The sequence below is a fragment of the Arvicanthis niloticus genome, chromosome 13 (assembly GCF_011762505.2).
Source record: "Arvicanthis niloticus isolate mArvNil1 chromosome 13, mArvNil1.pat.X, whole genome shotgun sequence".
NCBI lineage: Eukaryota > Metazoa > Chordata > Mammalia > Rodentia > Muridae > Arvicanthis > Arvicanthis niloticus.
This window is the reverse complement of record NC_047670.1, coordinates 57,879,596-57,904,102: the sequence shown is the minus strand read 5'-3', so window position 1 is coordinate 57,904,102 and position 24,507 is coordinate 57,879,596. Positions and strand designations below refer to the sequence as shown.

The following is a 24,507-nucleotide window of genomic DNA, read 5'->3' as shown; positions in this document are numbered from 1 at the left end:
GTGGAAACGCAGCCGCGCCGGAAGACGGAACTACAACTCCCAGCCGTCTCTGCGCGCCCAGTCGGCAAGATGGTGTCTCGTAAGAGGAAGCAGGAGGCGGGCGACCACGAGGAGAATATACCGAGCCCACCGGGGTATTCAGGTGAGCAGCTGAGGGTCAGGGACCGACCACTTTGCGGGGAGGTGGCTTGCGGGTGGCAGAGGCCTCGGCAGCTCGTCAGGTGTCGGGGCGGAGAACCCCGCCGCTCCCGCTCTGGGTGCTGATTCCGCGGCGTTCCTCCGAGAGGCCTTGGGCTTGGGCGCGGTTTCTCCAGGCGCGCCTGGCGCCCTAGCGCCCAGCTTGCAGCTTCGTCGTCCTCGGAAGCTAGTTACCCGCTCATCTGCTCGAGTCTCGTTCTTCAACAAGCGTTTCCTGAGTGAAGGTGGCAGCTGTATCCCTCTCAGTCCCGAGATTCGAATCCCACTGGTGTAGACTGACTGGGAGGGTGGGGCTACGTCTGCATGAGAGATGGGGAAACGTTAGCCCCAGATGAAGAATGAGTGGAGGGAAGAGAGTTGGTGTGCCAAGCAGAGTAGCCCATGCTATGGGGGCTGGTGGTGTTAGACCGCGGATACCCCGAGAATTACAACTCTCGAACCTGGATTCTAGCTCACGGCCTCCTGCCGTGGTTATCCGAGTACGTTTCTCTCCAGCTTCCCGTGGGATGGATGGACAAACAGGCGGGCAGATGGAGCTAGAAAGGGACAAAGATGGAACTTGGGTGGCATAGAGTACCCCAAACTCTCCTGCCCTCGTTTCCCCTGTTAGCTGTTCCGGTCAACTTCTCAGAAAAGCAGCAGGCTCCTCATTACCTCTACATGAGACAGCACAGAGTTCGCCAGGGCACGCAGTCCACATGGCCCCCCAATCGGACCCTTTTCATCCTCAATGTACCCCCATACTGCACACAGGTAAGAGTCTGGTAGGAGACCAGTTGGGTTGTGAATGGGGACTTGTCACGGGCCCTATGGAATCCTGGCCGTCAGATGGAAATGTCAACAAACCCTCAGTGAAGGATGTTGAAAGACTGGGGCTTTCAGAATAAAAATATAGGTTCCCCTCTCCCCCCTGTGTAGACAGGGTCTCACTCTCCCTAGGCTGGTCAGGAACTCACTAGATCGCCTAGGTTGGCCTCAAACTTACTGCACTTCCACATCCTCCCCGTCTTGACTCACAATTATGAGTGGTCACACCTAGCTTGGACATTGTCCTTCCAACCACTTATTTGTTCGTTTGCTAGTTTTTCTTTTTTGAAAAGACAAGCAAACAAAAATTACTGTTCTATCTAGACATACTTATTTTTTATCAGAAAGCATTATATTTGTAGTTTTGTTTCAGACAGGGTCTCTCGTAGCATGAGCTGCTTCCTGCTCACTATGTAGGTGAGACTGGCCTCAGTCCTTTCTGGTTTTACCTCTCAAATCCTGGGAATACATCGTGTGCTACCACACGGCAGTAATCCCAGCACCCAGAAGCAGAGGCAAGTGGATTTCTGAGTTTGAAGGCAGCCTAGTGATCTACAGATTGAGTTCCATACCAGTGAGGGTTACAAAAAAATCTCAGAAAAAAATTAAAAAGCTTTATTTACTCGCTGTATTGGAGATAGAGCCGAGGGCATTTCCATACTAGGTCAGCTCTCTGCTTTCTCAGACTTTCAATATTATGTAAATTACAGAAAAGAAATGATTTGCTAGGTTTGAGATGATTCTCCCCACTCCCTTTTTTTCTTTATTTCTTGGTCTCCTAATGTAGTAGCCCTGGCTATCCTAGAAGTCACTGTGTAGTTTAGGCTGGCCTCGAACTCCGTGCCTGGTGAGATAAATAATAATTATAATTACTATTATTATTATTTTATTGAGAAATAACGCTAGGGGTGTAGTACAGTGGCAGAGCATTGAGTTCAGTCCCCAGGTCCACATAAATCAGATTTGGGGACAGAAAGATCAGAATTTCAAGGCTGGGGCTGGAGAGATGACTCTGCAGTTAAGGGCACTGGCTGCTCTTCCAGAGGTCCTGAGTTCAATTCCCAGCACCCACATGGTGGCTCACAACCATCTGTAATGGGATCCAATGCCCTTTTCTGGCATGCAGGTGTACACGCAGATAGAGCACTCATATATATTAAATAAATCTTTTAAAAAATTGATGGTATGTTGCCTGGTGCCAAAAAAAAAAAAGTTCAGGGCCCATTTTGGGTCCAGACTGAGTTCAGTCCAGCCTGGGCAGCAGGTTGGAGAGAAGGGCTGAGCCGTCCACTCGGTGCCTGTCCAAGGCTGAGCACATCTGTGTGATCAGCACAGACCTGAGAAATCTCCTCCTGCTCTTCCTGAGTGACACTGCAGTGATTAACGCAGACTTGGGTGATAAGGCTTAATTACTTGTCGTATGAGAGCCCTTACCTTCGGGACACTTGCCCTCCTACTGCCCGTGGGAGCTGGTCACTCTGATGGCATCTAGGCCCCATGGGTATCATAGGTTTGGGCTCCAAGTCCTTTGGGTTGTTATGGGTGTTGAGAGGTTCTAAGAGCCTGTGAGTGTTCACATTCTGCCTCCCTCTGACCCCGGTAGGAGAGCCTGCGTCAGTGCCTCTCCTCCTGCGGCGCCATCAGGACAGTAGCGCTACAGAAGAAGCCTGACCTTGCCGAGAGCCCAGAGGAGCCCAAGTCACCATTCTTTCATCCCAAGCCAGTGCCGGTAGGCTGCCCAGTAACACCAGGTTCCACTGGAGTAGGGGCAGGGGCTGGGGCCTGGGTGGGCTCAGCAGTAGGCTTTCAGACAGACCACTCCCTCTAGCAGTCTCTGTAAATGTGTGATTTAGGAGGTTGTAAGAGCGATGGCTTCTGATGCTCTTGGCCGTGCCACATTCTCTGACTTCCTCTCTCCCTGTCTGCCCTACAGTCTCCCAGTGCTCATTCCCCACTTCAGCAGGGTCCTCCTCACGACAAGTGCCCTGGCTCTAGGAGCCCTGTTCCTGTCCCCTCTCCCCAAGTGCCCCATACCTTCTTGACTGACCCTGAGTTTGTGCCTTGTCTGTTTATGACCTGCCCCAGCCTGGGGTGAGCCTGCTTTTCACTGAGTGCTCAGGAGTCCCTCCTCCGGGGAAGAGCTAGAAAGAACAGGTGTCCAGCAGCAATTGACTAGCTAGGAGCATGGCTGTCCCTCCCTTGCACTCTGGTATGATTGATGCACTGCCTAGTACCACGTCCCCCAATTCTGGGCGGGTATGGGGAGCTCATGCCACAGGCGGGAAGGCTCTACACGGTCTCTCTTCCTCCAGAGCTTTCAGGTAGCTTATGTGGTGTTCCAGAAGCCAAGTGGAGTGGCAGCTGCTTTGAACCTGAAGGGCCCATTGCTGGTTTCTACAGAGAGCCACCCTGTGAAGAACGGAATTTACAGTCAGTACTGCTGGCTCTGTCCAGTGCTTCTTCCCCAGGCCTTGGGGTGGTGAGAGACACTTTCTGGGGACAGCATCTATGAATGCTACAAAGCTGTGTCCCCCTCTTCCTGAAGGCCTAGGCCAGCAGGGCTGTTTCTGAGAAGTATTTCATAGAAATAGCCTGAGCCATCAGCACCAGGCAAGGAGGTATTAGCCCAGCATGCTGCCACTAGAATCTTCTTAGCACATGAACCTGGGCCCTAAATCCCTGGACATTAGGGGCCTCTGCAGGGGATCCCAGCCTGCCAGCCACGTCTGGGTGGGACCTGAATGTCTACTCTTAGCCATCACTTCCTGGGGAATGTTCTGTGATAGCTGTCGTGTGGGTTTGGAATGAGTGTTTGATAAGCATTTGGCCAGCAGAGGTGAAGAAAAGGACAGACAGCAAGCAGCAGACAGACAGCAAATCATCAAGTGGGTACTCCCCGCTCCCAGCAGAGGTGGCTGGAGCCACCTGGCTGAGCAGGCCAAGGTCACTGCATCAGTGGAGGGCGCTCAACAGGGTGCTGGGGAGGAAGGTGGAGGCTGTTTGGAGGCGTGAGCTGCTCCTGACTGTCAGACCATGGCATAAAGAATAGTGCCATCTGCTGGAAGCCGTTAGCCTGCTTGCTGCTTTCCCCTCTTCCCTGGTACAGAGCCAGGAAGCCAGACTGGTTTGGCACAGGAGGGGTTTGAAGGGGGCGGGGCGGGGGGAGTGGCTCTCACAATTGAATTTGCTTTTTTTTTTTAGAGTTTATTTTGTGTGAGTGTTTTGCCTGCATGCTTGTATGAGTGCCACATGTGTGTCTGGTGTCTAAGGAAATCAGAAAGGGCAGATCCCTGGAGATGGTTGTGAGCCACCATGTTGAAGCTTGGAACTTAAACCTGGGTCCTTTGCAATTGCAACAAGGGCTCATGTCAGCTGGGCGGTCGGGTCCACAGGCTTAAACAGCTCATGACACTTACCCAGTGTAGCCTACATTATGCCCTGTCCCCTCCCCCTCAGAGTGGATCAGTGACTATGAAGATTCCCTGGTGGACCCCGAGGCCCTGAGGATCGAAGTAGACACATTCATGGAGGCCTATGACAAGAAGATAGCCGAGGTGGGGCTTCCACAGGGCTCCCGGATGTTACCTGTGAAGCCATGGCACAGTGCTCTGTGTTGTAGTGTGGGGCCTGTGTGGGGATGGTGGCGGCAGCCTGGCCATTTCCACAAGGAGTGCAGGCTCCTGGTTTTGCTTTCTAAAACCTGAGCTACCTGGCTGGGTGGTGTGGACTCCTAGTGGTCTGTTCCCCAACACTTGCTGTAGGGCCCGTTCTGGCCAGCAGACACTGTGTGCCCAGAGGAGGAGGCAGTAGGCCTCTAGCCACTCAGGGACATCTTCCTGCTGCAGAGCCCTGCCCACCAATGGCCTCTTCCATGCAGGAGGAAACTAAGGCCAAGGAGGAGGAGGGAGTCCCTGATGAGGAGGGCTGGGTAAAGGTCACCCGCCGGGGCCGCAGGCCTGTGCTCCCTCGGACAGAAGCGGCCAGTCTGCGTGTTCTCGAGAAGGAGAAACGGAAGCGAGCCCGCAAGGAGCTGCTCAACTTCTATGCCTGGCAGCACCGAGAGACCAAGATGGAGCGTAAGACACGGGGGCACTCCACATGTCTGGGGGCAGGGAGAAGGGTGTCCTCAGTCACATCCTCCACGGGCTCAGGGTCACAGGCTCCCCAGAGATGGCATTTGCCCAGTGACAGAAGCACTTGGGATAAGAAACACTTCACCTTCAGATCCCAGAGTGCCAGGGCAGGAATCTGTCAGCCCCCAGCCAGATGCCATCATACTGCAGAGTGCTGAGGGACCTGAGGAGAGAGGCTACTTGTGGAGGGTTGCTTGAGTGTGCCACAGGGAAGTGCAGTCTCTGTCGCCAATAAGCACCCTGCTCCTAGGACGTTTCCTCTGTTGGTCTGATCCTCTGCCGAGCGTGGGGTGGACCCAGCACGTGCCTTCGAACCCACTGATACTGTTGTTGTCACTGACACCTGCCTCGCTGTCTCCCACACAACCCCTCACTCCTGCCCTGTCTAGACCTGAAGCTGCATATCACCTGAGCAGCCTATGTCCACCCTCCCTCCTTTGAGCTCTAGATGCCACCTCTCCTACTTAAGTCACTTGGTTAATCTGCTGAATTACAGAGTCCCCTACTCCAAAGCCACATGTAGGGAAATGTGCCCTTAGGCCTGCCTGCTCCCTGGGCTTCTCCTCTCCCATCTCAGCCTCGCCATCTAGAGTGGCTGTAAATGTTCAGTTCTGTTTCCATGCAAGATCCTGACCTTGACCAGGGTGCAGCGGGAATAGGGGACGTAGGGAGTGGGGGGCCCTTTAGTGGGATAGTAGCAGTTCCTACATACTTATGCTGTGTGACCCACCTTGTGTCCCCTCACCCCCAGACTTAGCACAGCTGCGAAAGAAGTTTGAGGAGGACAAGCAGAGGATTGAACTGATGCGTGCCCAGCGCAAATTCCGACCCTACTGAGCTGTTCTGGCAAGCAGATACCAGGCCAAGAAGTAGCTGTTTCCCCAGTTTCATCTTTGCACCCACACAGGCTGGAAGGGCGAGGCTTGCCTTGTAGGAGGATTTGGCCTTCACAGAGCTGCCTCTGCCCTCTCCTGCCTGTAAAGACACTCCCGGGAAACCTGGCCGACCGACTGACGAGCTTGCCCTCCATGAAGCCCCTGATGGTAATGGCCGCTTGGAACGCAGTAAAAACGGGAGATGATTGTATTTCCACCCAGTGGCAAGGACAGGTCCCAGAAGCCTCTGGAGGGCCAGCCCTGCTTCGTTAGCATCACCAGACACCCAGTCCCCTTCTCAAAGTCACATAAGTCACATTCCCTGCCCCTAGCTCTGCTGAAGGATTGCTGCCTCTCTGGGTCTCTAAGCCCAGTGAGACTCGTGCCCACCCCACCTATTTTGTGGGATGAGAGTGCTTAGATGTAAGCTAGGAAGGAACAGGATCCCAGAGCAGAGCTATAGCCTGGAAGAGGTTGTCCTCGGTCGGCCCTGGAGGAATGAGCTGATAACTGCAGCCACAGTCTGGGGCTTGTTCATATGGATGTAGTGATTGCCTGGGACTTCCACAAACTGGAACCGCTGGAAAAAGGGGGTGGGTGATGAGATACTGCCCACCCAGGGACCCCCATCACCAACTGTCTCCAAGTGGGTCAGAGGCAACCTCTGGCTGGCACTTGTCTGTTCGAAGTAGCCTGGGGACTTGGAAGCTGTCACAGGAATGATGTCTGAGCTGTGTGTATATATTACGAGGGGGCAGCTACAGTCAGGGTCACTGCCAGCTCTGTTAGAGATAAAATCCTCAAAGAAAGGCAAGCTCCCGCAGTAGGAGAGCCCTCCCCCACTCACACTTTGTGATAGCATCAAGCAGTGTGTACAGATCCAGGCCTAGGCCATTGTAAGTGAAGACCATAAAGGGGCAGGACCCACACAGGCCTCCCCCTACCCTGAAGCCGCAACATCTGTCAGTGTTCTGCTCCCAGGAACAACGGAGACAAATGCAGGGCTGCTTATGGAAGGTGCACCTCAGAATTAAGCCCAGCTGGGAGTGAGGGGAGGATAGTAAACAAAATCCTGCCAACAAAAGCTGTCTCTCCTGAACTCTTAAGACTAGATGTTCCAGGTTTCTGGGGACTGGCCACTCCTTGGATCTGGAGTAGGGTTCAGAGCTGACATACGTCCAACCCATCAGCCTCCTGGGCCACACACCTTACCTCCTTTAGGGTGGATCTTAGCACCTCCACAAAGGGGCAGGGGCTGCTTGTTCTTATTGTTGTTCTGCCTCACATCGAAGTACCCCTGCAGTGCTCTGGGCAGAAAAGTTGGGGTGTCCCCTAGCTTTCCATCTTGATAGCCCTTCTGCCCTGCCTGGGTTTCAGGCCCAAAGAGGCCAAGCCTAGGCTGCTCCCCAGTTTTCCTTCAGTGTATCCTAGATTTGAGCCTAGGTTTGCCCTGGGGTTCAGTCATCTGGTACCAGCCTTCTCTCAGAGCTGGTAGCAGGCTAGCACAAGCTGGCAGTACTATGGAAAGGAAGGGCCATTGTCTGCTGGGCAAAAGTATCAATTAAGCATCCTAGCACAACAAGCATCAGACTTTGCTCAGATCTCCCTGCAGTGGTGGCCGCAGCTGCCGAGCGTCAAGGGAAGGACCAGTTAGACCAACTGTGTTGCTAGCCCAGGAAAAGTTCCTAGTTCAGAATTCCTGGATGTGCAGGCAATCCTACTGTGACCCCACTGATCATTGGAGTTAATTTGACCAATCTGGCTAGGGGTATGTCCCCTTCCTCATCGCTCCAAGGACGTCCCTCCTGAAGCTGCACACAAAGTAGGCCTTATGAACAAACTCCCAAGATTGCCTGTGCAGCTACTACAACTCTGTGACATTCTGTTTTCTTGGCATGAGGATATGGGTTCAGTTACCACAAAAGACAGGCTCTCCCAGAGATCAGTTGAGCCATGGGGCCATCCTTACTTTGTCCCCTGCTCCCAGGTCACCTCTCCTTTGTCTTATCCCTCCCAGCGCTTGCTAATAAAGATGTTTCCTGAGAAAAGCTGATTGAGCGAGTGGCAGTATGATGTCATACTGGGAGAACTGGACACTGTGCCAGGCTCCTTCCGAGAGGTTCCTGGTCTCTGGGTCTGTCAGGGGCACTGGGTCTAGATTCACCTGATCATCAACACGCTGGCCTGCAGCCTCCTTGTAGAGTGCACAAACAGATCTTTGCTCATGAAGTCAAAGGTGTTCTCTGGCTGCAGAGACAAAACCAGAGTGGACCCTTGCCATGAAGCCCCACACACTCCTGAAGGCAGGGTAATTAAAGCACCTGGGTTCCAGTGAGGCCAGCTGGGCCACCATCCCAGGAGGCCAATGTCCACTAAGTTGTTACTCATCAAAGCCTCTTGGCTTTCATTCACCAAGGTCCTGCCCTCCCCATCTCCCCACCCCCCATCCATTCTTCTCTCTCAGGATCATAGCTCCCTAGCCAGAATCCACTCACAGAACTCCTTACAGCTGGTGTGGCTGTTGGTAGAGGCAGAGAAGCAATGGAGGTTACTTTGGGCCTCTCAGGGCTGAGAATCCCCTGCAGACTCTTCCCAGAGCATGGTCTAGCTGTGAGGCCATTCCCTGCTTGAGACTGCTTCCACATAAAACGATGCTTTGGACCACAGAACAGTGAGTCCACCAGACCTGTGTCTCCACCTAGCCCTGCCTGCTCTGTCCTGGCTGTTTACTCTGTGTGCTGCAGTGCCCAACATGGAGGCCTCCAGTCCCACGCAGCTACTGACAGGTACTGTAGGTCACATGCATTGCAGATATGATACGCATGTTAGAATCAGGAGAGTTTGTCAGAGAAATTATGTAGTTAATAAAGTGTAAGATGTAGTACGGTAGGTTGAGGATGCAGGTCAGTGGCAGACAGCACAGGGTCCTAGTGAGTATCCGATACCCAGGCTCATATACGCCATACAAAATTCACTTCTGGGCTAGAGAGATGGTTCAGTCGGTAGAGTAATTGTGACAAAACCTGAGTCTAATCCTCAGACTTCACGTTTAAAAACTAAAAAACAAAATAAACAAAAAAACCCCCAACAACAAGAAGAAAAACAGCTGGGCATGTGTATGACATTCCTATAATCTCAGCCGTTAAAAGGCAGGGATAGGTGGATCTTCGGCGTTTGCTGGTCCCCTGGCTTAGCCCATTTGGAAAAGTTGCAGATCTCAAAGAGAGAGAGAGAGACAGAGAGACAGAGAGAGAGACACACACACAGAGAGAGAGAGGTGAGGATTGTAGCTGAGAAACACCACTGAAGGTCATCCTGGTCATCCTCTGACCTCCACATGCACAAATACATCACACATGTGCACTCACACAGACATACAACGTCACTTCTTGTCCTGCTGCTCAGACTAAAATCACCATGGGTACCTTCTCAAAAGCAGAGAGTCCCACATCGCCTACAAGGTCCCCACATCTCAGCTGTGACAAGGGCTTGGGGGCTGCTTCCCAGGGAGCGCAAGCTACACAGTGCCTTCACTGGTGTGGGGCATGGAGTGGGTGCGGCAGAGGCGGGAAGACTCTGAAGCCCGGCCACAGTCAACAACAAACAGGAGGTGGCAGCACCGAGCAGGTTGACGCTTGGGCCTTGTCCTTCAGCCTCCCTCGTTTTCCTCAGGAACTGGGGTTATCTGGCTCAAGGGTACAATCAGGCCTCAAACTTCATTTTAAGTTGGTCCCAAGGCAAAGATTAAGGGTCATTACCTCCACTCGTGCCTGCAGACGTGAGGCTCTTTGGAGTCTGGGGCAGCTTATTCCTCCATGAAAGCCTTTGTGGGCTGGCCATACTGGGGACCTTGCCTGTCCCTTTTGTCAGCTGCCTCTCTCCCTCAACATCTCTTAGCTTCTTCCCAGTTTCATTTCCTGGCCCACTTAAAAAAAAGTACTAAGATAAAACAGACAGCAAGGTCAAACTGAACTGCCAGCTCTGAGGCCTTTTGCATAGGACACAGGGTGTGGGACCTGGGCCCTGGTCAGTGTGCCCTGCTATTGCCCTAGATTCATGGGGTCCTCCTCAAGGGGAGAACTTCTATGTTCTCTAGCCCCACAGCTATGCTTTACCCCTGGCTTCCTTAACTTCATGTCTGTGAGAGACTTCCTTTAGCAAGGGTGTGTGGCAACATGAAGTCTCGAGACAAGGGTCTGTGACAATGTTTATGCACATGTATGAAAAGACATTTGGAGAGGGGGGAAGTCCACTATACATACACACACACACACACACACACACACACACACACACACACGCATATGAAAAGACATAAGTGGGAGAAAGGAATCCGGAGATGTAGTTCAGTGGTATAACACTTGCCTAGCATGCACAAGGTCTTGGGTTCAATTCCCAGAACCTCCATGGGGGGGAGGGGGGAAGGAGGGAGGGGAGACAGACAGGCAGACAGGGAGACAGACTGGGGTGAAATCAGCACCTTGTGCCTCATTGGTGGAAATAGTTCAGCCTTGTGAACAACAGTTCATCAATCTCTCAAAGGACCAGTCAGTCACAGGTGTCATGGGCTGCAGCAATCCTCTTCTGGCAGAGCCAAGAACCAGAAGCAAGGACTCAGACACTGCACCTCATGTTACAGCACTGTTGTTCTTAATTACATGAAACACATGAAACACTGATGCCCACCAGGAAGCTTAAATGGGGATTTTTTTTTTTTTTTTTTTTTTTTTTTTTTTTTTGTTTTTTTTCAAGACAGGGTTTCTCTGTAGCCCTGGCTGTCCTGGAACTCACTCTGTAGACCAGGCTGGCCTCGAACTCAGAAATCCGCCTGCCTCTGCCTCCGAAGTGCTGGGATTAAAGGCGTGCGCCACCACCGCCCAGCGGTTTTTTTTTTTTTTTTTTTTTTATGTATAGGAATACACTATGGCTCTCTTCAGACACATCAGATCCCATTACAGATGGTTGTGAGTCACCAAGTAGTTGAACTCAAGACCTCTAGAAGAGGAAGGAGTCAGTGCTCTTAACCGCTGAGCCATCTCTCCAGGCCCAGAGATGATATTTTGTGTCTATCCTATTGTTATACATTCAATTTTAAAACTACTTTTAAAAAGAGACCACATACTGGGAACTGAAAGACAGTGACCGCTTACCAGAGAGAGCCTCTTGTCCCTGTTCACCACAAGACCTGGAGAAAAGCACAAAGGACAGTGGACTCAATGTCACAGGAAGGACTCATCTGGCTGCGCAGAGAAGTCCCAGTCTTCACACAGGGCTCATCTGGGCTGGTGAGAGCCACCTGATGTCAGCAGCCCTGAACTCCCATCCTGGGGTTCTTCCAGAGCAGAGCTTGGCCAAGGCTGTCTGCCCACATCTCTCCAGACCTTGAGGGACAGCACAGGATGATGGTGGAGACAATAAAGCTCCTTCTTCCTTCCTTCCTTCCTTCCTTCCTTCCTTCCTTCCTTCCTTCCTTCCTTCTCTTTCTGCTTCTTATATAGGATCTCACTATGTGTCCCTTGATGGCCTGGAACTCACTATGTTGACCAGCCAGACATTTGTGGCCTCTAAGCTGGGATTAAAGACAAATGCCACTGCTCTGAGCTTCACCTCTCCTCTCAGAGAAAGAAACTGTTTGGACGGTTAACACCAAGAAATAGGGAGTAATTGAGAACCATAGCACTCCTTGTCGGAGGAGTAGAAAGGCCTGAATATTATCCTTTTAACGGTCTGACATGGTCCCTGCCATGGATGACGGACAACTCCTCTCATCTAGGAAGGCTTAGCCACGCCCTCCTGGGCCACATCTATGATTTCTGGAGACCTGTGTACAGGGTTTTTGGGGGTGGGGCTGAGCAGCCTCTACTGTCCTGCAGGAACACACAAGCCTCGGGCATTTTCAAGCGCTGGCAGGAGATGGGAAAGTCAACTCTGGGACCTGCTCCTCTAAGGAAACAGGGAGGGCTGCAGGTGTCAGTGCATGAGAAAGAGGCCTTCCAAAAGTCTATCAGTGGCCATGTGCACAGCCACCAAAGAGAAGGGGAAGTCAGATCTGAGCACCTTCTGCAAGTGGGCGGAGTGCCCAACTTGATAAACATTTAAATGCAAATATCAACCTTCACTGGTGTTAAAATCAAAGAAGCAAATGGTTCAAATTCCAAAATCCATCAAAGGGACACATGTCCAGTTGCAACACCACGATTCTGAACTCAAGAAGAAAGAAACCAGTCCAGGAGAGGTCAAGGCAGAAGCGACAGCTGCAGGACAGGAGTTTACAATTCTGTGTCCCCAACATGGGAACATTGTTAAAATTGAGGTAAAGCCAAGGACTGGGTAGAAACAGGGCAGTCAGTGCTCTTCACGGCTGAGCCATCTCTTCAGCCACACCCCCTTTAATTTAATGTTCCTTTTCTGGTTCCGGTGCTAAGTCACATGGGGGTTCTTTGGTTTTTTGTTCTTGTTTGTTTGGTAGACAGGGCTGGCTTCAAACTCACGAAGATCTGCCTACCTCTGCCTTCTAAGTGCTGGGTTTAAATGTGTGTGCTGCCAATGCCCAGAGCCCTCAACTAACTCTTTCCCTTTCTACAGTGCTGGGGTGGAACCCAGGACCTCCTGCGTGCCAGCAAGCACTCTACCACAGATCTACCACACCAAACCTTACATGTTTATTCTTCATAAGTTACCTAGTTTGTGTGTGTGTGTGTCTGTGTGTCTGTGTGTGTCTGTGTCTGTGCCTGTTTGTCTGTGTTTGAGACAAGGTTTCTCTGGGCACCCCTGGCTGTCCTGGAGCAAGCTGGTCTTGAACTCAGAGATCAACCTGCCTCTGGCTCCTGAGAGCTGAGATTAACAGTATGCGCATCACTCCCCAGCATGTTTTTGTGTTTTAAAGATTTGTTTATGTATTTATTTTTGAGACTGGTTTCACAATGTAGCCTTTTCTGGCCTGGATTTGTTGTATAGATGAGGCCCCAACCACTTCTGCCTCTTTGAGGATTCAAAGTATGCACCACCATGCCTGGACTCAGGTTTTTTAAATAGTGACAGGGAGAAGACTGAGACAAGGTGACAAAGTTTAAAAGGGGGTGGGAGAGATGGTTCAGTGGTTAAGATCACTCATTGGCTGTTTTAAAGGAGCCAGTTTCAGTTCCCAGTATCCACATGGTAGTTCTCAGTCATCCGTAACTCCACTTCTACAGACTTCGATGCACTCCTCAGATCTTTGATGTCTGATGCACATAAACAAGCAAAATGCCATACATAGAAAATAAAACGAATTTTAGTACTTAAAGAAAGAAAGGAAGAAAGAAGGCATGATGGTATACACCTTTAATCCCAGCACACAGGAGGCAGAGGCAGGCAAATCTCTGAGTTTGAAGTCAGCCTGGTCTACAGAATTCTAGGACTATACAGAGAAATCCTATCTCAAAAAACCAACAACAAGAAAAAAAAAAAAAAAAAAAAAAAAACAACTCTCTGCCACACTCTGAGAGAAAAAGCAATTATAAAAACATTAAGAAACTCTATTTTCTGTAATTATTATGTTTTCGTCTCTAATTAGAGATTCATAGATGACAAATGCCTTGTCTGATTATTGACAGAGTTCTCGCCAAGCACTTGTAGCTCTCGACGCCCGGAGGACCATGTGGAGGAGATTGGTTGCTGCTCTCTCAGATCACCTCAGCCTAACAAATCTGAAGGCAAGGCCTCTGTGCCACCCTGAACTGTCACCCAATCTCTCTGCTAGATGAAGGGCCCTCTCTGCTCTTGCAGGGTGGGGTCTGTCCTAGCTTGTGACTTCCTCCAGGTCTGGGGGCTCTGCTCGGAGAATGTGAAAATACTTCACCAGCCCCATGGGATCCCTGAGGAGGTACCAGCATCAAAGTCACTTTTGGTGAAGATCTCAAGAAAGTTTCAGATGTCTGACTCTTGGTCACAGCCAGGAATTAGTACAAATCATTTCAGTCCCTAATCCAGGTCCTGAGTCCAACCCCACCTTGCCTGAAGCCTTCCCCACAGCTTCCAGACCACAGACTAGACCTGCTGGTTTTGTGTGTCAACTTGACACAAGCTGAGTTAACACAAAGGAAGGAGCCTCCCTTGAGGAAATGCCTCCATGAGATCCAGCTGTAAGGCATTTTCTCAATTAGTAATCAAAGCTAAAGGTCCCACCCCATTGTGGATGATGCCATTCCTGGGCTGGTAGTCCTGGGTTCTATTAAAAAGCTAGCTGAGCAAGTCAGGGGAAGTAAGCAGCACCCCTCCATGGCCTCTGCATCAGCTCCTGCTTCCTGACCTTCTTTGGTGAGGACCAGCAATGTGGAAGTGTAAGCTGAATAAACCCTTTCCTCCCCAACTTGCTTCTTGGTCATGATGTTTTATGCAGGAATACAAACCCTGACTAGGACACAGACTATTCTAGAACTTAAGATGCCATGTGTCACTCTTTCCTCCTATACCTCAGTGCCAGAGCTCTGCCCACTGCCCCCTCGCTGTCACCCCTCCCCTGTCCTGTGAACCCCACATCCCTGTGCACCTCCCTAGGCAAGGACACCTGTGTTCTGGGGACAGACAAAAGTGGCTGCAAGTGGACATTACTTCTGACCTCTCTCTGTCGAGGAGCTGGATACTCCTCCCATTATGAAACTGGAGAGCCTGGACATGGGATGAAGATGTCCTCAAGGTCACAGCAAGCCATGGCCAGACGGTCTCCTCTCTCATCAGTGGGGGAATTCCTTCTCAAGATAGGACTGAGGAGTTCCCTGAGGTCAGCAGCTGTTGCCAGTTATTTGATCACACTGTGAACCTTGAGATTGTGTTGTTTATTGAAAAGAACAGTTTCTAGTTGTGGTGTGGCTCAGCCCTTAGCACACACATTTAATCACTCTGGCTGGAATATCCAGACATGCCTTTAGTACACACCTTTAATCCCAAACAATGAGGGTAGAGACAGTTTGTAGAAGGAAGCGCCATGTTTGAAAGTGATGTCTAATTGACTGGCAGAAAAAGTGACAAATCAGAGAAAGATTTGACAGAATAGGATCTGCCCAAGTTTCACGAGAAGAGGCAGGAAAGAGAGCCAACCTAAGAGGAAGCTGCACAGAGGAAGAGAGGAAGGAAGCAGTTTTACTGGGACAGTGGTACAGAGACAAGTTGCAGAGAAAGAACAAGCTACACACAGTTGAAGACAGAATGAGCCAGAGAATGAGAAGGAGCCAGAAGATTAGAACAGATCACCACAGTTAGTTTGAGGCCAAGCAGAGCAATTCAGTCAGAGGCTGAGAGAGAAGCCAGATTGAATCAGTCAGCTTGGAGAGGATTTCCAGTACAGCTGAGTTCAGAAAGAGCTAGAAAGGATGAGATTATTCAACAGTAAGTCTCAGAGGCTGAAAACATTCTAGGCCTGTATAAGATTGTACAGAGGCTAAAAGCTTCCAGGACTAAGCCTAGGTTAGCAGCAGAGGTGGTAAACCTCCAAGATGACAATTACATCAGATGAATAAACGTTCCTAGTACAAGTGGCTTCCAGGGATTCCCAGCAGGAGGCTGTGTGCCTTAAGTCCCACTGACCCCTAAAACATCTTCAACCTGTAAGGCTGGATCCCTGTCATCTTGCCTGTATCCTGGACAGGGAGATGGACTGAGCTGAGCTGAACCCTTATGAAGCCATGGACACCACAGTGCAGACTTACTTGGCCCTGCTTGGTCTCGCCTCCAGCCCTGTGCTCAGAAGCATCTTACTGTCCTCTTCCCTCAGCTTCCTGGCAGGTCCTTGCCACCGTGTGGCCTCTGTATCTGCTGACCTTTCTCTGTCTCTGCTTTAGCAATATTCTCTGCCGATTGCTTCCCAATATCCAGGTTATTCAGTTGGGGTGCCAGGGATAGTCCCTTAGCCATCCGTCTGTCCCAGAGCAAGGCTGCATAGCTCCACTTGTAGGAAAGGCTGGGAGGGGAGAGGCTGGCCTCAGGACTGACAGATGAGCCCACTGTTTAGAGGATAAGTGACATCCACCTGGGACAGAGTCAGGTCATATAGGTCTATTCTTTCTGGACTTAGTTTGTTTAAAAAAAGAAAAAAGAAAGAAAGAAAAACAAGAGTTCCCTGGGGCCATTAAGATGGCTCAGTCAGCAAAGGCATTTGTCACTAAGCCTGAAGACCTGAGTTCAATCTGACACCCACAAGGCGGATGAAGAGAACTTACCCTCACAAGTTGTTCTCTGACCTCTATATGTGCACACAGCCAGAGATTAATTGAGAACAAAAACCAAACAGATCCTGACCCTTGAGCATTCACAGGCAGCCCCAGCAGCTGCTCTACCTAAGTATGGGCGCCTCCTTCCCACCTAGGAGGCCTGGCCCTCTGAGGAGTAGCAGTAAACTCAGCGATCTTCCTGCTCCCTGTCCCTGTTGGAACTTGCCAAGGTCACAGGCAGATCCAGCAGAGGCCGGCAGGGAAGGCACTGTGCCCACAGACATGGTCCTCAGAGCCTCTGGCTCTTGTCGTCCTGTTGGGGATGGCTGTGTTGTTAGACCTCTCCATTTCTCACTCACGGGGCTACTAGAAAGCCCGGCTCTTCTAACAAATCCTTTCCCTTTCAAATATGGGCAGCCGTCCCAGATCCCCTGCCAAGTGTTTCTGTGGATCTGCTCAAGCCAAACCGGTGCTTTCCACAGACTGCAGCTGGGTTTATGGTAGACATTTCTGCATCCTGAAGGGAAGGGTAGGGTTTCCCTGGCCAGAGACTGATGGGGCTTTTCTCTTTGTCCTTAGGAGGCCTGAACAGAGCAGGCTTCTCTCTCTTTGAAGAATACTTCCACCAGGAGTCTGTGTGGTGCAGGTGTTGCTTTTGTTGTTTGCTTGAGTCAGGGTCTTTTTATGTAATCCAGGCTGGCCTAGAGCATTATCTTCCTGCCTCAACATCCTGAATGCCAGGGATTCAGGCTGGCACGCCATACCTGGCTTGAAGCAAGCTCTGGGCTGGAACACTTGTGTTGAGAAGAACGTGTCTAAGGCTGTGTCATGTGACTCTCTCCCTATCCTGGTACATCTGCCTGATTAAATTAGCTTTGACACCTCATGTCCTGGCTTAGTTGGGGACTCCCTTTTGCTGAAAGTGGGAGTCAGGAAACTTGCAACTGCTTCCTCACCCGAATTACTCAGAAATCATGCCCGTGGGGGTGGGTGGGAGGCAGGGGCAGAGCAATGGCTTCCTAACGATGTCCATATCTAGAAAGCCAGCAAGATCAGAATCTACCTTCTCCTAAGCTAATTCTGCTATAGAGAAGTGCTCCTGCCACAGTGCTCCCAGCACAGCAATGCCCAACTGTCTCCTTAGTGTCTATTCAGCATCTGTGCCCGAATCCCAGGTAACTCTGGGCCCAGCTGGGTTCTCTGAACTGGCTGGAAGCATCCCCTTCTGGATTAGCCCGTTTCTGTACAGGGAACCCCTGGCTGGTTTGGTCATCTTTGTCGGGGCACAGAAGTCTGGGACTTCAACTTTCCTATGAGTTTTTAAGGAGGGGAGACAGAGGCTCAAGACTAACAAAAAAATCAAACAGATCAGAATGATGGCCTGGACCCAAACACTCCGGGCCTGCGCCCTGTGACCCTCATTGTGTATTGATTATTCCTCTTCAGCAATTGGAATTCTTGTCAATCAGGACAAGAGTTCCCAGGTGACTACCTGTCTCTGTCAAAGCCTGTTGGCTCCAGTTCCCAGCACTCCCTAGTGTCCCCTCTTTGGCCAGGACTCCACAACTTGCCCCCCCCCCACACACACACACACAGGCACTGGGAGGGGTGGCTTTTGGTTCTTCAGAAATTCAGTCACATTTACAACCTCAACTAAGCCTATCAGCCTACGGGAGTGGCAATGACCTTACCTGTTTCCTGACAATAGAGTTAAGTCCCATGATCAGCCTAGCTGGCACCAAACCCTGGATTTTGTGTCCCATTTGGGGGCACTTCCTGTCTCATGACACCACCTCACAGAAGCTTTCATCTCACCTGAGAGCAGCTCCTACAACCACCCTCTAGAGCAGGGCCCGTTCTCCCTAGAGCTCTGGAATTTACTCATTGCTTATCGGTACCATTGTTGCCATGGTTAATCTGGAGTGTCAACTTCACAGGATTTAGAATCACCATGGAAACAAATCTTTGCACCTGTCTCTGAGGGAGTTTCTAGATTAGAGTGAGGTGGGGAGGCCCACTATGACTCTGGGCAGCACCGTCCCATGCGCTGGGGGTCCAAGACTGAAAAGAAGGCAGTGAGTGAGCTAAGCACCAGTTGCCGGGTGACCAGCTGCTTCCTGCTCCTGCCACCATACCGCCTTACCCTCCCCATCATGATGGACAGTTCCTGCTCGGCCTCCTCCTTACTCAAGCCTAGGAAATGTCATTTCTTGGAGTGATACCACCTGTAGATTCTGGCCCATTGCCTGAGCTAGTGTGGCTCACCAGCACACTCACAGTCTTGATGGGAAACTGCACCTCTCTGACCCTGAGTCAAGGTTTTTTTTGACAAATATACAGGACAGGTAATTCAGAAGATGCTCCTGCCAGGGGCTCCTGGAGCCACAGCATCTCCACGTGTTCTGAAAACCTCTTTCCCATAGACCCAGCAGGCACAGCCATGACAGTCATCAACTTTTAGTCCAAATACCTAGCCATCCTTCCCAGAGAATGTCTTTCACCAGCGCTTATGTGACCTAGCGTCAGATACTTGGCTATTGGCAGGCTCAGTTTCCGTGGCTCTCACAGGGCCTTGTATGAGGCAATGGAAGAGCCCGTGAGACACTGTACACGCCAAGCATCAGCCTGGCACAGGCAAGGCCCCATGATGTCCCTCAGTAACAACAGACAGTCCTTACCTGCGGCCACCTTCTTGGTTCCTCTGTGCAGCAGGAGTCCTCCGCAATCTTTAGTCAAGTGGCTGTTTTTATTCAGGAGCCTGGGGGAGACAGAAATGCACTAAAGGAACCGGACCTTGATCAAGCTCAGGAGTCAGACAGGAAGGGAAACAGGCAGCTTGAGTTGGGGGTATGGTTTAATTCTAGCCCTTAGAGAGGCTGAGGCAGGAGGACCTTAAATTCAAGGCCCGTCATGACTACGTACTAGGTTCAAGGCCAGCCTGAGTAATAGCTAAATCTCTCTAAAACAAACAAAGAACAAAAAGGGAAAGGGATGTGGCTCAGTGGTAACGTACTTGCCCAGGACTAGGTTCAGTCTCCAGAGAGGACAGCAGGAAAGAGGAAGGAGGTAGCTATCCGTGGTAGCTACCCACGGATGCTACCCATGAAGGATGGAGAGGTCAGAGTCAGTGGGGTTACTTAACAGCCTGCCTGTTACTTTGTGTCCATATCCATTTATGTAGACATAATGTTATTGAGCTCTGTACAAAAGCATTCACCTGTCAATAGAAGGCTGATTGGCCTAGAGAACAACAACAACAAAAAAAGCCTTGTCCTACTGTGTGCACCACCAGATGCAGTATGCACAAATGTGTGTGTGTATGGGGCGGGCAGTCCCAAGTGTGGCCATGCTTGCAGAGTTTAGAGGGCAACAAGGAACCAGGTGGTGTAGTGGCTCTGGGGCAGAAGCCATCACACAGCTCTCGAAGGAGAATGGGAGAGAACTGTGGGTAAATTGTTAAGGAGCCTAAGGCCGGTAGACAGAGGGAAGAGGTGTAAAATGAACTTGAGGGGAAAGGAGGAGCCCTTCCCTTCCCCCCCCCCCCAAGCAGGACTAAAGAGGGGTGGTGACAACAAGAAGCTTCTGAGAAGTGTCCAAGAGGCCTGGTGCTGGGTGCCACCCCAGGGGGAAGCAAGCTGGGGTGGGGACAGGGGGTGACCTTGTGAGGAGGAGGGGGAATGGGAGGAGGGGAAAAGCAGGAGGAGAAAGAGGAGGCATCCTCTCCCGGACTTGGAGGGCACAGCAGTCTCAGTGCCACCCCCTCCTCCCCTGCTCCCAGCACGCACTACTGCAGAAGCGCCTCTGGGCTGAAGACTCTCAGGGACTTCTGGGAGGCCTCCATCTGCAGCACGTGCTCTATGCTTCTCCGCCTGTAGGTCAGAATGTTCTCCATTTCCTAAGGATTCAGCCATGGCTGGCGAGTTGCGAAGGCCCAGATGAGGGCTCCTGGCCCCTCTACTGGTCCTAGGTGCCCTTCGGAGGGATCAGCCCCCGCCAGTCAGCCCTCCCTCATTCAGCACAGGCTTGTCTGGAACAGCTAGAGGGACTGGATGATTTTTTTGGTGGTGGTAGTTAACTGCCAAGAGATGCGACTCTAGGGTGCCACTGAGGGTGGGCAACTTCACGATATCAATCAATGTCATTGCTACTGGCAGGGAGTGGAGCCAGGTTAGGCAAGGAGGTAGATCTGAAGTTCCATCTGCCATACCCTGTGTCCCCACTAGAAGAAGACCATCAGGTTCAGACTTTTGGGGCTCACTGCCACCAAGCCCCACCCAGGAGGAAGCTCTGAGGCTCCATACTTGTGTCATCAGTGGGACATGACAAAGACCAAAGGGTGAAGTTTGCCATAGTCTGTACATTGAATTCCACATTAACCCGTGAGTTACTGGTTCATGCAGTGGAAAATTACTGAGTGTTTACAATGTGCAGGGACAGGGAGACAGAGAGAGAAAAGCAAATCCACAGAGCCAGGTATGATGGCTCACGCCTGTAATTCCTACCCCTTAGGAGGCTGGGGCACAAGGATTGTCATGAGTTCATGGCCAGCTTTGATTACAGAATGAGTTTCTGTCTCAAGAAGGAGGAGGAAGAGGAAGAAGATGAGGAAGAGTTCTTGTCCTCAGGGCAGGTGTGGCCATTTTATAAATGGAAGGATTTGTTTTGTTTTGTTTTTCGAGACAGGGTTTCTCTGTAGCCCTGGCTGTCCTGGAACTCACTCTGTAGACCAGGCTGGCTTCAAACTCAGAAATCCACCTGCCTCTGCCTCCCAAGTGTTGGGACTAAAGGCATGCACTACCACTGCCTGGCCTAAATGGAAGGATTTAAATTGACATAGCAGAGTCCTCTGGAAGAAACCAACTTCTTAGGCTCACACAATAGGAAAAGGACAGAGCAACATCTCAGACTAGGAATAGCACTGGCTGCTGTGACAGACAGTGGTAGTCAGTAGTTTTCTATCAAACCACATTCAGGTTTGATGCTCCATGTGATCAGCACAAAGTGATGGTTAAGTGTTAGTGCAGGGATCTCTGTGGCCCAGAGCTTCCTCCGTCCATGGCTGCTCCCCTCACCCACCTTCTGCTGGTCCACAGTCTATGCTGGGATCCACCAGCTTTCTGCAGAAGCCAGGCCACACACTGAGTTTCCCCCCAGCTCCCACACCCTGCTCCCTCATATTCTTAGGGTCACAAGCTTTAAGATGCTGCCCTCTCTGGGGGAGATTACCGGCTAACTCCTTAATGTCCACCACAGGAGACAGAGCTGAAGGCACCCCCTAAAATCTGGGGTCAGTCCCCATGACAGCCTCCCAGAACCTCTCCTACATTAGAGTCCAGGAGAAGTAGCACCGAGTCCAGTAAGATCAGTTTGTCCACCATCTCGGGGAACATGCAGGCGAACTAGAGACAACAGACAGAGGGACAAGTGAGTGGGTGGGGAAGGCACAGGCTTCTCTGGAACAGGAGTGTTCTGATCCTCAGACCTGGCTGGAGACCCTGGTAACCCTGGTCTTGGGAGTCTTGGGGATGACAGTCAGGACAGCAGAGACTCTACAAAGGATCTTCACTAGGACACTGTGTGTGGAAACTGACTCTAGCTAAGGAGGTGCGGGACACTTTCTATCTTACCTTCTGCTTGCCCCCCCCCCCCAGGTCCCCAGGCAACCCCAGCACAGCCAGTTACTTACCACGCCGCCCACAGTGCCACCTGCCAGACAAAAGAGCTGTGGTGACACTCTGTGTGGCCCCTCCCAGCTCCCAGTACCCTCCCTCTAGCTCTTTCCTGGGGGTGTCCTGCCCCCAGTTCCTTTCCCACCATGGGGTTGAGACTCTGCATCTTAAACTCTGGCCTCTCCCTGGGCCACCAAGTTCCCTTCATCAGAAAGCATACACAAGGCCATACCTCCCTCCCTCCCTCTGATGCTCAAGGGTCCAGTCCCTAAGGTAAGCATGAGAAGATTCTCTTAACCCTCTCCTCAGAGGGGCAGGGAAAGGTATCAAGTCCCACAGTGTCAAGTTTTCTCCCTTTCCTACAGAACTCAGGTCCCGCCTTAAACTCACTCACCAAAACTGTGACCCATGAGGGAGAATTGAGTCCACTTAAAGGCTGAAAACACAAAGCCAGAAAGGAGGTTCGCATGGCCCAGCCTTTCTCTGTTCTTTTTCCAGTGCCCTGGCTTAGGACTTCCTCCAAAGACCTGCAGCAGCCCCACCCCCACCCCCCAGCCCCAGCAGGAGACCCCCTGAAGGGGCTGGAGCTCCACTATGGGGAAGCTCCTAGTGGAGAAGCAAGCTCTTTTCAGTTGCCAGGAAACCTGAAGCAGAAACCCCAGGCATCCATTCCCAGGCCAGTACTGCCTCTTAGATATGGCATCCTACTCTTAGGATAAGAGGTGTTACAGAGGTCCTCCCCCTCCCCACCCCCAACTCCTTCATGGCACTCACTTTGGCTCTGACTCACCTGTTGCCACCCTTAGGATCTCACTCACAAAATTTTGGTGGCGGTACGGGAGACCTGGGTTGTAATGAGATGAGAGTCCATGACCTCTGAAATCCATGGCCACGTAACAGAAGTCTATGGCAGAGAAGAAGAGAGGGGTCGGCACCGCTGCCTTCACCCCTCCGCTGCCCTTCAGCCCACAGCCCTACCTTGTGGAAGAAGAGGAATGAGCCTGTCAAAGGAATTGGCATTGTCCAGCCAGCCATGCAAGCAGAGAACTGGAGGGTTCTTCTGGGAGCCCCAGACTTTGACAGCAATGTGGCCCCAGGGCACAGCCAACTTCAACTCTGAGAGCAAATCTGCAAGGCAGATCCAGTTGGTTCTTCATCCCCTGCATTCATGAATCCAGTACTTCCTAAGCCCCCGGGTGTGCACCAGCACGCACAGGCATCGGTGCTACGGCCTATGTCCTAGCTTTGGACAGACTGCCAGAAACCTTGAGGGAACAACAACTGGGTCCCTTGGGTGAGAAAGATCTTAATAGGTTTTTCAGGATGTAGCTCACTGGTTTTAGGACAGAACTGGAAGGAGTGGGTTGGGAGGCTGTTAGCTTGAATCCTGACACTTGTGGGCTGTATGACCTTGGGCTGGTGCCTAAAACCTCTCCATCCTCAGTTTTTCTTTCTGTTAAACAGGAATAAACAGAGTACAATGCCTCTTAACTGTACAGGGCCCATTCCAAGAGCCCCTGTAGATACCAGAAACTCCAAAACGAACCCCATACAATGAATGCTATCTATGCATGCATGAATATATTCTACATGATAAAGTTTAACTTATAAATTAGGCACAGTAGGAGATAAGCAACGAGAATAAAATACAGTGCTGATAACAATATACTGTAATCCCTGTCATCCCAGTACTCAAAAGGTGGACACGGCTAGATCAGAAGTTGAGGCCAGCTGGGTGGTGGTGGCACACGCTTTTAATCCCAGCACTTGGGAGGCAGAGGCAGGTGGATTTCTGAGTTCAAGGCCAGCCTGGTCTACAGAGTGGGTTCCAGGACAGCCAGGGCTACACAGAGAAACCCTGTCTCGAAAAAAAAAAAAAAAAAAAAAGTTGAGGCCAGCCGCTTATATAAGACCTTGCCTTCAAATCAACAAAACAATATATACCGCAATGAATATTTGTGCAACAGTCTCTGCCTCTAAAATATTTTATGAGAACCAAGTGTACTAATCACACCTGTAAGCCTGGCTTAGTATGGAGGCAGCAGAGGCAGGAGAATTTCAGCCAGTTCAGGACAGGCTGGTCTAGGGAGTTCCAAGCTAGCTAAAGTTATATACAGTAAGATGGCTGGGGTTTTTAAGACACTACTCAGAGTACCATGCAGCTCAAAACTGGACTATACCCTAAATGTTTGGACATTGGGAAACTGTAACCTTGAAAATCAAAACTGGGGCTGGAGAGATGGCTCAGCAGTTAAGAGCACTGACTGCTCTTCCAGAGGTCCTGAGTTCAATTCCCAGTAACCATATGGTGGCTCACATCTGTAATGGGATCTAATGGCCTCTTCTGGTGTGTCTGAAGAAAACAACAGTGTACTCATATAAATAAAAATAAATCAGTCTTAAAAAAAAAAAAAAAGAAAATTAAAACTGGGAGACTATAGTGGCCAGCATTTTCTAAGCCTTCTGAGCGGGTTCTGGACACTTTATACACTGTATATACACTGTATATGTGTATACACTGTATATACACTGGAGAGTTGGACCACTGTTATTCTCAATGCACAGACCACAAAACTGAGGTACAGGGAGGGAGGGGGGAGAAGGGGGGAGAGAGGAAAAAAAGAGAGAGAGAGGGAGG

At 50.9% G+C, this 24,507-nt stretch overlaps 2 protein-coding genes and 1 long non-coding RNA gene across 6 annotated transcripts in view; 2 read left to right on the top strand and 1 right to left on the bottom strand.

Annotated features, from left to right (window-relative positions):
* Rrp7a (ribosomal RNA processing 7 homolog A) lies at positions 1 to 8,066 on the top strand. The gene is made up of 7 exons (XM_034517001.2): positions 1 to 142; positions 809 to 951; positions 2,609 to 2,734; positions 3,318 to 3,435; positions 4,462 to 4,559; positions 4,883 to 5,081; positions 5,890 to 8,066. Exons 1-7 carry the CDS (start codon positions 70 to 72, stop codon positions 5,973 to 5,975), a joined length of 843 nt encoding a protein of 280 aa, XP_034372892.1. The 5' UTR covers positions 1 to 69; the 3' UTR covers positions 5,976 to 8,066.
* An 82-nt stretch (positions 8,067 to 8,148) lies between these two features.
* The window catches only part of Serhl2 (serine hydrolase like 2), a 29,230-nt gene continuing 12,871 nt past the window's right edge, over positions 8,149 to 24,507 (bottom strand). For 2 of the 3 annotated variants that reach the window (XM_076911728.1, XM_076911729.1), the window contains 8 exons: positions 22,848 to 22,997; positions 22,660 to 22,773; positions 22,264 to 22,305; positions 21,887 to 21,906; positions 21,525 to 21,599; positions 18,879 to 20,069; positions 11,164 to 11,198; positions 8,149 to 8,260 (listed from right to left, as the gene is read on the bottom strand). In XM_076911728.1, coding sequence (XP_076767843.1) covers positions 19,611 to 20,069; positions 21,525 to 21,599; positions 21,887 to 21,906; positions 22,264 to 22,305; positions 22,660 to 22,773; positions 22,848 to 22,997 — 860 coding nt within the window. In that variant the 3' untranslated portion in view covers positions 8,149 to 8,260; positions 11,164 to 11,198; positions 18,879 to 19,610. The remainder of the gene's footprint in view (positions 8,261 to 11,163; positions 11,199 to 18,878; positions 20,070 to 21,524; positions 21,600 to 21,886; positions 21,907 to 22,263; positions 22,306 to 22,659; positions 22,774 to 22,847; positions 22,998 to 24,507) is intronic. The other variant, XM_076911730.1, reaches the window with a different exon arrangement.
* LOC143434130 (uncharacterized) lies at positions 8,524 to 13,853 on the top strand. Of its 2 annotated transcripts, none has more exons than XR_013103393.1 (2): positions 8,524 to 8,799; positions 13,609 to 13,853. It is a non-coding gene; the product is annotated as an uncharacterized LOC143434130 (long non-coding RNA). The 2 variants fall into 2 exon arrangements; XR_013103394.1 differs by lacking the exon at positions 8,524 to 8,799 and adding an exon at positions 12,193 to 12,326.

Excerpts from the sequence above, each read along its gene's own strand:
- Rrp7a (XM_034517001.2), top strand. The coding sequence starts at position 70 with ATGGTGTCTCGTAAGAGGAAGCAGGAGGCGGGCGACCACGAGGAGAAT. Across the intron at positions 143-808 it reads GAGCCCACCGGGGTATTCAG|CTGTTCCGGTCAACTTCTCA; the intron begins GTGAGCAGCTGA and ends TTCCCCTGTTAG. Across the intron at positions 952-2,608 it reads TACCCCCATACTGCACACAG|GAGAGCCTGCGTCAGTGCCT; the intron begins GTAAGAGTCTGG and ends TGACCCCGGTAG.